General features: G+C 33.1%; 2 protein-coding genes across 2 annotated transcripts in view; both read left to right on the forward strand.

Moving 5' to 3' along the window:
* Positions 1-4,009, forward strand: part of LOC134855171 (26S proteasome regulatory subunit 6B-like) — a 101,773-nt gene extending 97,764 nt beyond the window's left edge. The window contains exons 3-8 of the mRNA XM_063871597.1: positions 595-824; positions 1,188-1,348; positions 1,845-2,012; positions 2,207-2,331; positions 3,134-3,329; positions 3,588-4,009. Of these exons, the coding sequence (XP_063727667.1) occupies positions 595-824; positions 1,188-1,348; positions 1,845-2,012; positions 2,207-2,331; positions 3,134-3,329; positions 3,588-3,730 (1,023 nt within the window). The 3' untranslated portion in view covers positions 3,731-4,009. The remainder of the gene's footprint in view (positions 1-594; positions 825-1,187; positions 1,349-1,844; positions 2,013-2,206; positions 2,332-3,133; positions 3,330-3,587) is intronic.
* LOC134855173 (charged multivesicular body protein 6-A-like) overlaps positions 1-16,919 on the forward strand; it is a 340,778-nt gene that overhangs the window by 97,760 nt on the left and 226,099 nt on the right. The window lies entirely within an intron of this gene.

Below are 16,919 nucleotides of genomic sequence, written 5' to 3' on the forward strand. Positions count from 1 at the left end.
TTCTATTAACTATGCTCTCGGAAGTTTTGAAATACATCTCTGGTCGAAATTAGCTTGACTTTATTCTAATGAAATTTGTAAATATATATTATTTTGATTGAGATTTTTCATTGAGCTTAATTTTATCAACACTATTTGAAGCCACCATTGGCATTTACACCTGGAAAAAACCTCGTGGAGGATTGGTTGATATATCTCACTGAAGCCCGTTCAGTCGTGATGAAAAATGCTGCTATGAAAACTGCAATTTAGAGAAAAACTTGTCTGAATTTACCGCTTTTTGACTTCACTCTCTTCGCCGTGCTAAAAAGTAGAGATATATAATAAAATATAATTTTCAATTTTTTTTTCCAAAAATCAATGCTAAATAGTAGCTTTGCGTGTAGTTTGATAAGCTTCTTGCCAAAAAACCGGCTACTTTTGTTTATTTTGAAATTTGTTGAGCGCTATTTGTTGTATTCTAGAATAATATTGTCTGGATAATCTCAACTAATAATGTGAAGTAGTCTAAGTTTCGACTCATGTTTTCTAACAAAGAACAACATGAAGGGTGCGCTCAATGTTTTCTAATTTAATCTCTGGCCAATATTCCAGGTGAAGCGTATCCAGAGTGTGCCTCTGGTGATTGGCCAGTTCCTAGAGGCTGTGGACGCCAACTACGGCATTGTGGGATCGACCACTGGCTCCAACTACTATGTGAGACTGCTGTCAACTATAGACAGGGAGCTGTTGAAGCCAGGCTCATCTGTGGCTCTGCATAAACACTCCAATGCTCTGGTGGATGTGTTGCCCCCCGAGGCAGATTCCTCAATCAGCATGCTCAGGTAATGTATTCTTTGTATTTGTTGTTGTTATTTTTAATGTTATTACCGATTTTCCACTTCGTTGTTTGTAATGGTAGACAGCTGATTATGCATGTTTTGGCCTGGAAATCTGGCGGAACTATATAAATATGGGATAGACACTGGGTTTGTAAAAAACCAAACTCATTCTGCGCAATCTGGTTTTAATAACTGAGACCATTTCGTTTCGAGATTTTTTCATATCAATTTTTGAGTGCATTCTTGTTCTTATGGTTTTCTGTCCTTTTTTCGAATTGACATTTTCTTTGACATTCTTATCTGATACTTTTGATACTCTTTGTGTTTACTACTAGATTTTGTGTAAACGTGTGTCTGTATTTGTAGTGCGGATGAGAAGCCAGACGTGGACTATAGTGACATAGGGGGTATGGACACTCAGAAGCAGGAGATGAGGGAAGCAGTGGAACTCCCTCTGACCCACTTCGACCTCTACAAACAGATAGGAATAGACCCACCCAGGGGGGTGCTCATGTTCGGACCCCCAGGCAAGTGCCACTATCTTTATTGAATTCTAATTTCATATTATGAGTAATTCATTTCCAAACTATTCTTTGACAGTTATTACAACAACAAAAGTTTTTAAATATCGTGGAATGTCGTAGATTTGTTTTTTTTTGTCATAAGTTCATAAGAAAAAAATGGCCTACCTGTTCCAAAATGAGACGCTACAATTCTACGGAAGTGTTTTTTGTGTTGTATTTGATTTTCATTTTTGTCTGTCTCTCGTCTATCAAGTCAATAATCCCCCCAACTCGCATGAGTTTTTATGATGTAACGATTGCTATAATAAGTTGGATTTGAAGACCTATTATGAGCCATGGCCTTATTTTTCAGCTACCAATGTTCATAACAATAGGAGTGTTAACAAAAATTTTACTGCTGAAACTTCAATGCGGGCTAAAGGAAAAATATTTGTATGTTTGTATTGTGTAGTGTAGAGTGTTTAGTGTTTCAAGTGTGTCTGTTACGTTTTGTTTGTAGGGTGTGGTAAGACGATGTTGGCCAAGGCGGTGGCACACCACACGACTGCCTCCTTCATCCGAGTGGTGGGCAGTGAGTTCGTGCAGAAGTACTTGGGGGAGGGGCCGAGGATGGTGAGGGATGTGTTTCGACTGGCAAAGGAGAACTCACCGTCCATCATATTCATAGGCAAGTAGAGAATACAAATACTCAGACCAGCCAGGGTTGTAAAAACCATGTCAAAGTGAATACAGTTTATAAATAGCCGTCAAAATTTTTGTTCGGTATTCGTTTTGGAGATAAAATACATTGGTTGATAACACATAGAATGAAGTTTAAATTGACTTCAGTTTCCTGAACGTAAGTTGCAATATTTGTTGCAGACGAGATAGATGCTATTGCAACCAAGAGGTTCGATGCCCAGACGGGAGCTGACAGGGAAGTGCAGCGGATTTTGCTGGAACTGCTCAACCAGATGGACGGATTCGACCAGACCACAAATGTCAAGGTGCAGTAGAGCTTAATAATTCAAGTCTGCATGACTGAAGGACAGCTCATAAATCAAAGGAAGGATAGCTGGTTGCAGTGCAAGTAGCGCAGAATGTTCCGACCACATTCGATTTTTTTTAATACAAATTACTGTCTTTTCTTGTGCGTCATGTGATGATAGATTGTTTTCAAAGGTGTAGAAGTTTCTTGAACAAGGCATAAGCGACTACAATTGTCGTCAAAAAAGGACCAAAAAATCAAAAAAATTTTTGAATAATTTGAAATTTTTTCGAGCCCACTTAATGAAGCTTCAAAAACTAGTTTTCCTTTTAGTAAAGTCGAGTTGTTTAGGTTATTTTTTAATATATAACGAACGTGTTAACACTTGACTCACTCGAAATTTGACTAAAACTGAAAAATTGTTAAGCTTCTGCAGTCGCTAGTTTATCACTGATATTGGTCATGTTAATATATCAGTGATAAATTTAAACACTGTAATCCTTTTAAATTTACTCTTTTAAATGCTTCATTACCCAAGAGAGTTTGCGTATCTGGGGTTCCAGCAGTGCTCTAAAATTTGAAACTGGATAACCTCAAGAAAATGTTATCGACAAACTTTTCCATAAGCTTTCCCGTCAAAAAAGTTCTTGTACACAGATCTGCCTTATCCCTAATCTATTCGTAGTACGTAATGTATTAACTCAATGTAAACGTAGCTACGTTATATATAATCGTGTACAATGTAATTCGTAGAACGAAGTAACTTCCAAAATGCCTAAAGATTATTCTGTAATAATAGTGATTAATCTTGGGTCGATTAGGTGATCATGGCCACCAACAGACAGGACACTCTGGACCCCGCCCTGCTTCGTCCGGGTAGACTGGACAGGAAGATAGAGTTCCCCCTGCCGGACAGACGCCAGAAGAGACTCATATTCTCCACCATCTGCAACCGCATGAATCTGTCAGATGAAGTGGACATTGAGGACTATGTCTCGCGACCGGACAAAATCACAGGTAGAAGATTTAGACAATATATAAGCGTTTTTATTATCGTTTGTTTAGAGTATGCACCCATGCCTAGTGAAGTTTTCTAATGAAAATCTAAATAATGTATGTGAAGTTGGTTTTAATATATGTTGGGATATTGTTGATTTTGTACGTTCAGCTGATAGAAATTTGAGAATAATAATTTAATACTAAAGCAGCCCGAATTTGTTGGTTTTATTTATTTGCAAGTTTCCTTTGGTTATAAATAAAAATTATCTCTTTTAGGTGCTGACATCAATGCCATCTGTCAGGAGGCAGGCATGCACGCAGTAAGGGAGAACAGATACATTGTGTTGCCGAAGGACTTCGAGAAGGGGTACAAGAACAACACTAAGAAGGGAGACCAGGAACTGGACTTCTACAAATAACGAGAATGATAAAAAAAGGAAAGACGGCAATTATTTGAAAAATTTTCATGACAATGAACATTGTTGAAACGGTAGAAGGACTGATATTTTTTGAACTCATGGTTTTATGTAATTATCGAACCATTAGATGTTGTGAATTGATTGAATGATAATTATGATGGCGTTGTTTTAAATTGTTCAGTTGATTAATGCAGGTAGGGATTTCGCAAGCTTTCATTTGGCAGAAGTTTGATAAAAATGGCTGAAATATCGTTTGTCTGTGGCTAGATATTTGCAGCATGGAAAAAAGTCTGATTCATTTCTTTTGAACTGATTAAAAATTGAATGATCACACCATTTTGATGAACTTGTCTCCTTGAAGAGATTCGCTATCCCATCTTTCCTGCATTAATGCATAATTTATGTTATGATCATTTCTTTTGACCATATCATTAGACCAGGTTTCGTAGGACAGATTTGGGAAAAGTGAACAGTTCTTAGCAGGTTTGAACATAAATGGTTGGCAATATTCGAAACGTTCTTGCTTAAAAGATTTTGCTGCTCTGCGTTTCAAAGTGTTCCTTGGCTCAGTTATCAAAAAAATTGCTTTTGCGGAATTGCTTTTTGCATAGATTTTTTTTAACCGATCTTCCACAAAGTTCCTTAAGAGCTGAACATCTGGTGAAAGGCATTTTTAGATCGAGGGTTTTTTTCAGTTACTAGTGTATGTCATTGTTTTTAAGAAATTACTAGGGAGCGCTCGCGAAAGTTGAGCAAGCATTTTTTTAATGAGCAGTTTTCAATAAGCTATCGAGTTTTCTAGTTCGAATATATGCTTTCTTTTTTCAAATTAAGGTCGTTTTTATTAAGCATGATGTGATTACGGTTCCGATTAGCAAGCGTTACCAAATCAGAATAAAGACTTTTTTCGGGAAAACTTCTATTGTAACAATCTCTTGGTTCATAATGAAATCAAAGTTCTAAGCATCTCAGGTACTTTTAGTCTGGAGGTAACGAATGAGCTTGGGCGAAAAAAGATCCTTCCAAAGAGTTCGAATCTGACCAGGACTTGGTTTATTTAAACTGGCTTATTGGATTATAATGCGTCTTCGTAAGTTTTGTCGGCTTAGTTGCCAAATCTAAGTAATTTTTGCCATATGCAGTTTTCATTGTAGTTGCATTGTATGTTTTCAAATTTTTTAATTCTACTAACCTTGACTACGTACATTTTGTTTTCGTTTTTTTTTCCTTCAAAAAAATTTTCCGACTAGATAATTTCTTTTTGTAATTTTTTGGCTCACACCTAATTGTGAGTGACGCGTGTGAACCATTATACGTATAGTTTCCTCCGGATCGCAAAAAAAAACGTTGAAATCGCAGCATAGAACTTACAGTTCAAAGTTTTTCGTTTATTTTCGCTTGATAAAACAACATTTTCGTTTATTTTCGCTTGATAATTGGTTTTGCATGTTGAATTTTAAACTAGTTTTTGAACGCCGTTTAGTGTTTCTTGACGTGCTTTTCGCAAATAGAACATCTTGCCAGACATCATTTTATTTAGAGATTTCTTCAAAAGTTTTCCGTTTTCTTTGGACTTAGTGGCTCCTTTTCTTTCTTTTTGCAAGAAAATCCAAACTATAAAAACAATTTAGTGTGAAAATTTTAAATATTTGACCGTTCAAGTTTCACTCTAGGGCAGGTTTTTTGTAAATGAAATCTCCCTAAATCCTCTGAAGTTTTTATCTTTTTAGTAATCCATCGATTGATAGAAAAAATTCCTGTCAATTTCATATAACTGTCTAAACTGGAGAGTTTTCTTGTTTGATTCTAGCTCAAGCTATATTTTGTAACCAAATTTCAGGCCACATTTTTCGGTGCCCAAGTTCCCCAGTTAATCGAAACGATTTTTCATTTATTTTCCCCGAACTTTAAATTAAGTTTTTCTTGTGTTCTATTTAATCTACCATCTACCAATCTACTCAAAACATGATTTTTGGATGGAAAATTATCATTCAACTGAGCGTTTTCTAATACAAAAAAATTGAATAATGAAACCTTCTCTGCTAAAATCAGCTTACAAGTTATGAAAAAAATATCTGAATTTAATCTCAGTTTCTATTTTTGAAGTGTTATTTCAGATCAAAACATGTTTGGTTTTATCTTGAAAAATTCTAGTTCAGTTGAAAAATTAGATTTTGAAATATTTACTAAAATTTTTGAGAAACTAGAATTAATTGTGAGGCAAAATGCAGAAGCGTCAATTTAGTTGCTTGAAAAACACGCAACTTCACGAACCTTCTAATAGGTACTGAGTTTAAAAACTTAAGACGATAATTGAGCAGCAAAACCATTCAATTAGTAGATGTTTCAAAAGTGTAAGTTTTAAAATGTTTTTCAACAAAAGTAAAGCATTTGCGTCCACTCATTAACTAATACTTTTTGATTTTATCAAAAAATGAAAGAAAAGAGTTACCATAACCATTGCAGTCACCACTGTAAATTGAATATTTTTGCATCAATCTCCACTGAAAGTTTCATGACACTTTGAGCTCGATTTTTAATTGCGTTAGTTTTGCCAGTAATCAAATCCTTTGAACAAAAGCACATTTAAATATCTTGCTATAAAAACACTAAATTTAAAAACGTTTTGAAACCATCAACCAATTAGGATTAAGCATTCTTTCCACGGCATTTTTCTATTTTTTCGAGTTTAATAATTTAGGTTGAAGTAATCACAGATGCAAGTATTCAAAATTTTATTCGATTTTAATGTGTTCGAATTTCCTCAAAAACTCAGCCGCATAAAAGTTTGGACATACAACAAAAAAATAATATGATTTTCACCAATTTCATTACTATACCACTATCATACTTGTTTGTAGAAGTTTGGATTTAATGAATGGCCATTTCAGACATTTTGAATGCATCTGATGGAATTTTTGTTTCTCATTTATACAAAAGTTTTTGAAACAATTGTTTGCGTTAGTTTTACCATCAATCAATTTTTTTGAACAAAATTGTCATCAATAGATAAATTTTCCAAAAACATTTATTTGAAAAAAGTTATTGCGTGGTGTTTGTTCGATAATTTTTTAGTTTTAGACAGTTTTAAATGAACTTTTTTTGTCTTATATTCCACAATAATTGTATTCCAATTTCAAAACCCAAAATGTATGCTAACTTCCCCCGAGGATTTCTATGCTCTTTTTTTGAGTTATTTAAAAAAAAACATTTTGCATGGTAGGTATCAATCTTTTTTGGAGCTTACTCAACGCATATTCGATTGCCAGAAAACTATTATTATAACTTCGACAACAAGACTAAACAGAACCGGAGTGCTTTTTCTTTATATGGGAGTTTACGTTCGTGCAGTTAAAAGTATAAAATTTACAGTTCGATCCCTTTAAAATGCAACAGGCTTACGATGTCTTGATGCATCTGCGCGTGTGTATTATGTGCCCCTTTTGAGACATGCAGCGCTCGTTGCGGGTTCATTGACGGCATCTCAATGACAAAAACAAAAATCCTAATTTAATTCACCAAAATGGAATTCAAAAAACAAATAAAAAAATTGGTAGATTTACAATTCTCTCGAATTGTTGCGAAACTCAATTCGTTTTTTTGACAAGATGGAAAAATGTCTTTAGTTTTGTCAATATTTTATTTTAAAAAAAGCAAAAAAAGGTTATAGTTTTTTCAACATTAAGAGATTTTTGAAAAAATGATTGCTGCTTTGGTATATGTCAAGTTTTTCAAATCTTCTTTTCTGAGTGCAATGAAAAAATCCTATTTGTTTTTTTTTATGAGTTTATGAAAAAAAAAACAAATAAACTAAGTCTTGCGTGTCAACTCATTGTGTTTCTTGAATAATGTTTATTTAGTTTTAATAGGATCATCTTTTTTGCTTCTCCTTCCTTTCCTGCAAAGTATGTTTGCTGCTGCTTATTGATTTTTTTGGATATTATTTTTTGGCCTCCATCAGAGAAGTATTCAATCAGCTTATTCGAGCAGCTCAGCAAAAGAAATCAAACATGCAACTTACACAAATGTGCAAAAAGACAAAATACTAAATATAAAAACAATTTAATTTGAAAACATTAAATCATTTGTCCGCTCAAATTCGACTCTAAGGGAGAGTTTTCCTAAATTATATCTTCCTAAAACCTCTAAAATTTTTAGGTTTTAATTACGTTTTTAATCTCCGAATCATTTCTTTTTGCTATGCGCATTTTTCTTTATTGTTGCTTTAGGTGTTTGATTTACTCCTACAATTTGTAGTTTTACTTACCTTGACTTCGCACTGTCGTGTTTGTTTTTTTTATTTAGTTTAAAAGCTCCTTGGTCCAATTTTTTTCGGCCTTTTTTATCGACCTAATGACCTAATTTTTAATTTTGGGTCTTTTCAGGGAAAAACAATCATAACACACACCTCTGCACTTTTCAATTTGGTTGCAGGTTTACCAATCGGTGTGTAGAAAACTTTTTTTTTCATTATGTAAAATTATTTCCAAATTTATCGAAAAATTTTTAGTTCTTCTCAGAAAGTTCTACTAATTTACAAAAAGGCGCATCAATTGAAAGACCGCCGACTACCGCTTAATGATTTTGCCCATATGACTTTAACTTGAGTAGATGGAAGCAGGTTTCAAATAAAATTTTTTCAATGCAGGATTGTTAGAGCTAAACAAATCTTCCATCTCTTGTTTGATTTTTTGAAAATTCAAAATCATTTGGAATTGGGTCTTTTCTTGAGTAGATATCTTAAAAAAACCAAACTGATCAGACAAAAAAAGAAGAAAAAATAACAACTCTGGAATTTATAAAAAATTGAGAAGGCAGTATGAGTCATCTTCATTACCATTTATGAAAGTTCGTTCAAATACTGAAAGTTTTTTTCTCGTTCAAATACTGTAAGATGTTTTTTCTCCTTTACAAATCCACAATTTTTATTGCCGTTCTAATGATTTGTACGAAAAGTACATAGTAAACCAAGATTATTGTGTCTCTACCCACAATTCTTACTGTTCTTGAAAAATTGTCAGCTCAATGTAATTCTAGTTAGTTTATCTTTTGGTCAAGTTTTTTATTTAGTAAATTTCTTTCTACATGCTAAATAAATGATTTTATTCGATTGTTGTTTTGTCAAAAGGCGATGTTTTTAATCAACTTCATTGCATGGTTCATCTTTTTTTGCAATGGAAAGGAGCGAAAAATTGCCAAGTAATGCAAAGAAAAGGCTATTCGCAAAAAGTCAGAAGTTTCTATGTTTTATCCAGAAACTGAATTCTGCGCAAACTATCGTGTCAGCAAAGTGTTCGCAAATAACAAAAACTTAAATTTCGAACCTGGTTCGTTGAAGATAATTGACTATTTTATTGATGGCTAGGGTGCTTATGATGGCTTGATGGCTGATGTAAAAAGCTATCATGTCTATTTTTCTATGAAAATTGAATGAACTTGAATATCTAACTGTTTTCACTCAATTGTTTCCAAAAGCAATCAAAGGAAAGTGAAAAATTGTAAAAAATTTTAACTTGTCGCGACTTAAGGTCTTCAAACCTTCCTTTCTGATCCAATGAAAAATCCCTTTTCATTTTTTTCCTATGAGTTATGGGAAAAACATATAAACGAACATATAAACTGGTTTCGCGTGTCGATATACCACTCATTGTGTTTCTTGGAGAAGTGCAGTTTTTATTTGGTTTTAATAGAATCATCTTTCGACAAAATCTGCAAAGATTAGGTGAACATCATTACTTATATCGAAAAAAATGAGTGTCATAGGTTCTATTCAAGTTTTTTGGCCTCCATCAGAGAAGTATTCAATCAGCTTATTCGAGCAGCTCAACAAAAGAAATCAAACATGCAACTTGCACAAATGTGCAAAAAGACAAAATACTAAATATAAAAACAATTTAATTTGAAAAATTTAAATCATTTGTCCGTTCAAATTCGACCTTGAGGAAGAGTTTTCCTAAATTATATCTTCCTAAAACCTCTAAAATTTTTAAGTTTTTAATTACGTTTTTAATCTCCGAATCATTTCTTTTTGCTGCGCGCATTTTTTTTTATTGTTGCTTCAGGTGTTTGATTTACTCCTACAATTTGTAGTTTTACTTACCTTGACTTCGTACTGTCGTCTTTGTTTTTTTTAGTTTAAAAGCTCCTTGGTCCAATTTTTTTCGGCCTTTTTTTATCGACCTAATGACCTAATTTTTAATTTTGGGTCTTTTCAGGGAAAAACAATCATAACACACACCTCTGCACTTTTCAATTTGGTTGCAGGTTTACCAATCGGTGTGTAGAAAAGTTTTTTTTTTCATTATGTAAAATTATTTCCAAATTTATCGAAAAACTTTTAGTTCTTCTCAGAAAGTTCTACTAATTTACAAAAAAGCGCATCAATTGAAAGACCGCCTACTACCGCTTATTGATTTTGCCCATATGACTTTAACTTGAATAGATGGAAGCAGGTTTCAAATTAAATTTTTTCAATGCAGGATTTTTAGAGCTAAACAAATCTTCCATCTCTTGTTTGATTTTTTGAAAATTCAAAATCATTTGGAATTGAGTCTTTTCTTGAGTAGATATCTTAAAAAAAACCAAACTGATCAGACAAAAAAAGAAGAAAAAATAACAACTCTGGGATTTATAAAAAATTGAGAAGGCAGTATGAGTCATCTTCATTACCATTTATGAAAGTTCGTTCAAATACTGAAAGTTTTTTTCTCGTTCAAATACTGTAAGATGTTTTTTCTCCTTTACAAATCCACAATTTTTATTGCCGTTCTAATGATTTGTACGAAAAGTACATAGTAAACCAAGATTATTGTGTCTCTACCCACAATTCTTACTGTTCTTTGAAAAGTTGTCAGCTCAATGTAATTCTAGTTAGTTTATCTTTTGGTCAAGTTTTTTATTTAGTAAATTTCTTTCTACATGCTAAATAAATGATTTTATTCCATTGTTGTTTAGATTACTGGCAGAGTTTGCACATAGCTAGCCAATTTCACTTCATTGTAGAACATCCATAAATATTTCTCTAGGGTAAGAAATCATGGTCTGAGCCAAGACTCCTCCACTTGGTCCTTGTGCCTCGGAAGCACACACTGGAAGCACGGAGCACGGCAAAAGACAGCCGGCACATCACCCAGTTCATAGTTTTACTATAGGGTTTCTCCCACTGGGTAGATAATGCTTCTCCTATTCTCCGAAGGAAATTTGCAAATTCTGGAGCGAGCATCCCATCAACAGACACGACAAGAGGAGTGAAAGATAAATGTCTTTCCTGACACGCGTCTGAATATTTTCTCTTTTTCTCAACCTCTGCTGAGTGCAAAACACTCATGGGGCTTCTGTTCTGATAGGAGATAGCGTCGGTGTCAGAGACACGAATATCAATTATAATGTTTTTACACAAAGTTATGGTCCTCGGAACAGTCACATTTTTCGTTTGTGTATGTATTTTGATTCTGTTTGACATATCTCAAAACTAGCCTCTCAAATCTGATATTGTGGGTTCAGTGGAAACAAAGGACAGTGGGAAGCTCCGCTACTCGCAAATTGTCTTACATCAAAAGTTATTGCTTTCAGAAAAGTCAAATTTTTGATTTTTGACCGTTTTTAAAACTTTTTGACTGTTCACGAGAACTACCCTCCAAAATCTGAGATTTTGGTTTCAATCAAAAATACAGGTTATATGAATCCCTTCGGCATGAGGGGCTACGCCCTATTGTCTCCCACAAAAAGTTATGATTCTCGGAAGTTTGAAAGTTTTCATTTATTGACATTTTTTTGTGTTTTTTTTTCTCGCTAACTATCTTGCCAAATCTGATATTGTGGGTTCATTCAGAAAAAACAGATTGAAATCTTTTTTAAAATTTGTTATGTTCAGTTTGCTTATGCAAGAAATTATGAATTTCAAACAAAACAAAGTTTTGAAACTTTGACACTTTTTTGTAAACATTTTATTTTAACGCGAAAACTACTGTGCCCATTTTCAGGTTGTGTTTGATCAAGAAACCCAGTAATGGAAATCTGCACTGCTAAAGCAGCCAACCTGAATTTTGCACATAAATTTTAACGATTTTGGAAAATCTTTTGACCGTTTTTTAGAAACTTTGAATTTCCTCAAAACTAATACAATCAAATCTGAGATGAAAACTTCAGTTGAAATAATCGGTGACTCCTTATTTTGTGAGAGAAAAGTTATTTTCTTGTGAAAAATTATTATCTCAAAATTTTTCACTCATCTCTCTTATTTCAGTAGGGAAACGATGAAGTCCAAACAACAAGGTTTTTGGTAAAGTTCATTTTTTGAAATCAAATTTTTCGTGCCGCATCAGTAAAGCAAATTCAATCGACATCAAACACGTTCCTACATCTTTAACTGGCTCTTAGTTGTTCTATCGAGACATCCGAAGTTTTTTCAACATTTGAAATTTTTACGCCTTTGTGTAAAAAAATTTACCAATAAGTAAGTTAAACTTTTGATTGAATGACTATACTCAGTTTTTGATTTCAAAGTAATTGAGTTTTTTGAATTTGTGAAGAATTGATTCTCAAAATGTGTGCCTGCCATCAAGACAAAAACAACAAATCTTTTTTAAAAGGGACATGTTAGATCACTCAAATTGATAGGAGGGACTGATAGGAACTGAAATTGATAGGAAATTGATACAAACCAACCACTCTAGGCGCGTCTGACTTGTTCCCATTTGTTCAGAACACCTACGTCCCAATGTCACCACCAAAAAACCTGAAAGGAACCTACTTTATGACGACAAGTCCATTAGGTTAAAGTTACACAACCGTCATTTTGCCCCTTTTCAAAAAAAAAAAATCAGTAGTTTCTAATAATCAAACTATATTGGGCTCACAGAGATGCCCGTATTGGCTGTCTTATGCCGTCAAAATAGAAAATTTAATTTTCGAAAATGTGTTACAACGAAACAAGGGAGAAGCAACAATTTTTTCGAGTGGTCAAAGTTTCAAATAAATCATGTTTGTTTCGCAATGTTGACCATCTGATACTGACAGCAAGTTCGTTCTCTCGTGTCTTCTTAAATATACCACTGGCCTATTTTACCCTGCATGTTTTTACCCTGCATAGATTTTAAAAAATTTTACTTTTTAGATTGTTTCTATTTACAGCGATGGATTTTTTTAGTTGGTACCATAGGGAGTATGATAGGCTGACCAATTGAAAATATCTAGTTTTTTACGGGTATTGTTGACAACCAACCATCTGGCGTAAATTTCAATTCTGTTTTTGTTAAACACGAAATAAATGCAAGTAATTATGCAAAAAAAAACCAACAATGATTTAAGCAGTCGCTGTCGCCGAAAGAAGCTTTACGTATGTAGTTCCATTTTTTGAGCAAAAAAAATGACTAATTTTATTTTTTGCGTTTCGTTTCCAACTGACTTATGAAGAATTTTCATCAGCCATGGTTGAGTTAGACGACTGATGTAAAGTCTTACTCATTAGTTGCGCCTGTATTATTCATAGGCTGTAATTTTCAAGTTCATTATAAACCACAGACTTTTGTACGTAGTTTTCAGAGCACAGTTCAACAAGACGCAAGTCTACTGACATAAACCTAAGATCAAACCAGGCCGCTTATTGCAGTCACTAAAACGCTTGTTCAAGAAATGGTTGTTTCTATCAGAAGTTGTTGACAGTAACATTTTTTTTCAATTTGGTGTGTTGTTTTCTTGTTTTATTGTATATTGTTTAATATTCTATAATATCGAACATTCTGAAATTAAAGTCTTTTAGGCTGAAATAAAAAAAATCGCGCGGTGATTTCTTTAAAGTTTAATATATATATTTTTTCAAATTTTCTCCTGCTGATTTTTTTTGACGTTAAAAAAGTGAAACCAGATATCTGTTTCAAATAAACTTCGGATGTTAGCCACATAAACAGTATTTCGATAGCTAAAATTTTAAAAAATTAATAAAACGTAGATTTCTTAACAAAATTTAGTAAACATTGCTTCAGCTCCAGTTTTGAAAATGAGAAAAATTTTGCTGGACTTTCTCTCGCTTTACAAAAAACAAAAAAGAATTTAGCCTTTCGAAACTCAAAAACTCGGGCTCAAGGTAAACTTGACGCTTAAAATAACTCCTGCAAGCTGTTCGCAAAACATGGAGCGCGAAGTAATTGACGGAGTATCAACGAGGAAAAAATAGTTCGCCAGGTTGATGTAAAATTGAATGACAGGCGAAAAAGATGTTTTGTAGCACTCCTGGCGCTGGATTGTTCCACTGTTTTTGAGTGGTTAGCTAAATTTCTCTAAGGAGAAGAAGTACTTTTGCTGCGAAGGGAGATATTAAACCAATAGAACTGAAAACAAACAGTGGTATGAATGTTTTGAGATCAGTTTTATTTGGAGTTTTATTTATCTTAAATGGCCTATTCTGACCACAATTGGGTAAGTATTAGGTAAATTTGAAGTTTACCTATTTTAATTGTGTTTTTTTTTTAAACCGAAGTTGGGTAAATTTTAGGTTAATTCTTAGTTTACCTAGCTTAAATCATTTTACTTCAACCAAAATTAGACGAGTGTTTTTAATACTGAGTTACACTAGCTGAAATGACTCTATTTGAGTCAAAATTAGGTTAGTTTTAGGTTAATTTGAAGTCAAATTTTCTTAATTGCGCTTATTTGGTCCAAAAATGGGCAATTTTATACTAGTTACTAGTTAACCTAGCTTAAATGGCTTCATTTTCTCAAAATTAGATAAATTTTAGATTAATACTGATTTAAACTAGCTTACATGGCTCTAGTTTGGCCAAAATTGGGTAAATTTTGGGTTAATTTGGAGTTTGCTTATCTTAACTGTGCTTATTTGGACCAAAATTGGGCAAAAATTTGTTAAAATGAAAGTTTATTTTGTTTAATGGGATATGCTCTGGCCAAAAGTGGGCAAAGTTTTGTTAAAATGGGAGTTTATCTGGCTTAATTGGACCTCTTCTGACATAATTTGGAAAAAGCTTTATTAAGGAAACAAATTTATTTGGCCTAATTGGGCTCAATTTGACATAAATGTGCAAATTGCTGTTAAAGTGGACGTTTATCTAGCTTTATCGGACTTATTCTAACTAAAATTGAGAAAAAAAGTGTTAAAGTGGAATTTTATTGAGCTTGGTTGGGTTAATTTTGGCAAAAAATGGGAAAAATTTGTATAAATTGGAAGTTTATCTAGCTTAATCGGACCTAATTTGACATAACTTGCGCAAAGTTTTGTTAAAACGGAAATTTATTTATCTTAATTAGATTTAATTTGACATAAATTGGGCAAAAATCTGTTTAAAGGGAAGTTTATCTATCTGAATTGGATATATTTTGACTTGAATTGGGCCACATTTTGTTAAAATGGGAATTAATGTAGCATAATGAGACTTATAGATAACCCCTAAAGAGAGATAACCTCTGTCTCTAGTTTTTTGAAGTTGGAAACTGACTAAAAGAAACTCACTTTCCTATAATTTTGCAATAACTAGAGTTAATTCTTTTGTTTTCAGACCTATATGTTTTTATGGTGTAGTTCTCTGCTCAAGTCGCACCAGTTTTACTAAAAGAAACGTGGGATCGATTGTTAGATCCATTTGTTTCAATTACTAACTAAAGTTAAGTATACGTCTCTTACTAGATGTCCATAGGGTTTAAATGATATTTTTAAAAACAGATAAGTTTAATGGGGTTGACTAAATAAGCATAGATAAGTTATAAGTGGATGAACAACTGTCTTAAATACCAAAATAGGTTAGGGGTATTTAGGTTAAGTTACATTAATTTAAGTAAAAAAAAAAAAACATTAGAATCATACCTCTGTCAGGTCTGGAATGTTATATTTGTCAAAGGCACTTTTTATTCAAATGAAAATTAGCAATAAATAGAAAAAAGGAACTAGTTCTACTCGACTGAGCGAGTGGGGAAAATAATAATTCTGAAGATTCAGATTGATTTGGCTATTTGGCTGAGACAAATCTACACCTACAGTCTAGGCTTCAAACTTCATTTCCCCTCCTTTTCTTCATACTATTGATGAATTTGACATTTGCAAATTATTGGTTTTTTAGCATGAAAACACAATAAATTAAAAGATCAGGGCGATTCATCAGTGTTGCACCTGCCTTACTTAATTAAAAATGCAAAGTCTTTTGTTAGGATCGGGAAAAACTGTGGGTGTTGTCGCCGCGCTGTCTGCTTTTTAAGGAAAGACAGTAAACCACTCCGCTTAAATGGCGATACACTTGTTTTGAATATGCAGTCCAAAAATAACTGAAAAAAATGAGTCCTATCTTAGAGAAATTCTTTAAATCAAAAGGATATTTAAATTGTCAGAAAACTAAGTTAAACCATAAGTTAATGTAGTATATGCAAAACTACACAACCAAGCAGTAAAGATTCGACCTTGCTCTGGTTGATTGAAGTTGTTTGGTCTGAATAAAATGGGCTATAGGGTAGGTTGTAATTCAAATTGAGCACAAATTTGAAAATTCATTAGGCTGAATTATAGGGAAAAAACCACTCACATAGAATTATCTGGAAAGAAAATAAAACGAGACTGCTCGTGTCAGGGCAAAAAACTGAATGTTTCGGCTGTCTCTCAGGGTCTATGGAGCAGTAATAAAATGAGAAAATCAAATGTAACAAAAAAGATTTTTTTTTTCTATTTCAGTTTTTGTTTTTTCCCCACACGCCATATAAAAAACAAACTGATAATTTTTGCTCCTAGTAACAAATCAATTCTGGCAAATGAGCTTTACTCAACAAATTTGAAACAATTTCTAAAACGGATTAAATTTCCGCGTACGCTTTAATAGCGCGAAATATATCGCGCGTTAATTGTCCCAAATTGGGTTTTAAAGAGAATCTTTAAGCCCCCATAACTACCCAAAAAGTGATCACTGGTAATTTTTTTTCATTTTCAAGCTCGAAACATCAATAATTTTTAAATGAATTTTTTTTTGTCAAAAATGGCTAGTTTGAAAGTCGAAATGTGTCTGAAAAAACCGAAATTAATCTGAAATTTGTCTGAGTACAAAATTCCGTTACTTTCATTACGAAAGTCGGAACAAAAATATAAATCTTAGTTCAATAGTACGTGATTGCAGATTTTCAACGATTCAAACAGCTGTGTTTGTGTTCTTGAACTGATAGAATCTGTAAGAGTTACTTCGAAATGATGCCTGATAAA

The sequence above is a fragment of the Symsagittifera roscoffensis genome, chromosome 10 (genome assembly GCF_963678635.1).
Source record: "Symsagittifera roscoffensis chromosome 10, txSymRosc1.1, whole genome shotgun sequence".
NCBI lineage: Eukaryota > Metazoa > Xenacoelomorpha > Acoela > Convolutidae > Symsagittifera > Symsagittifera roscoffensis.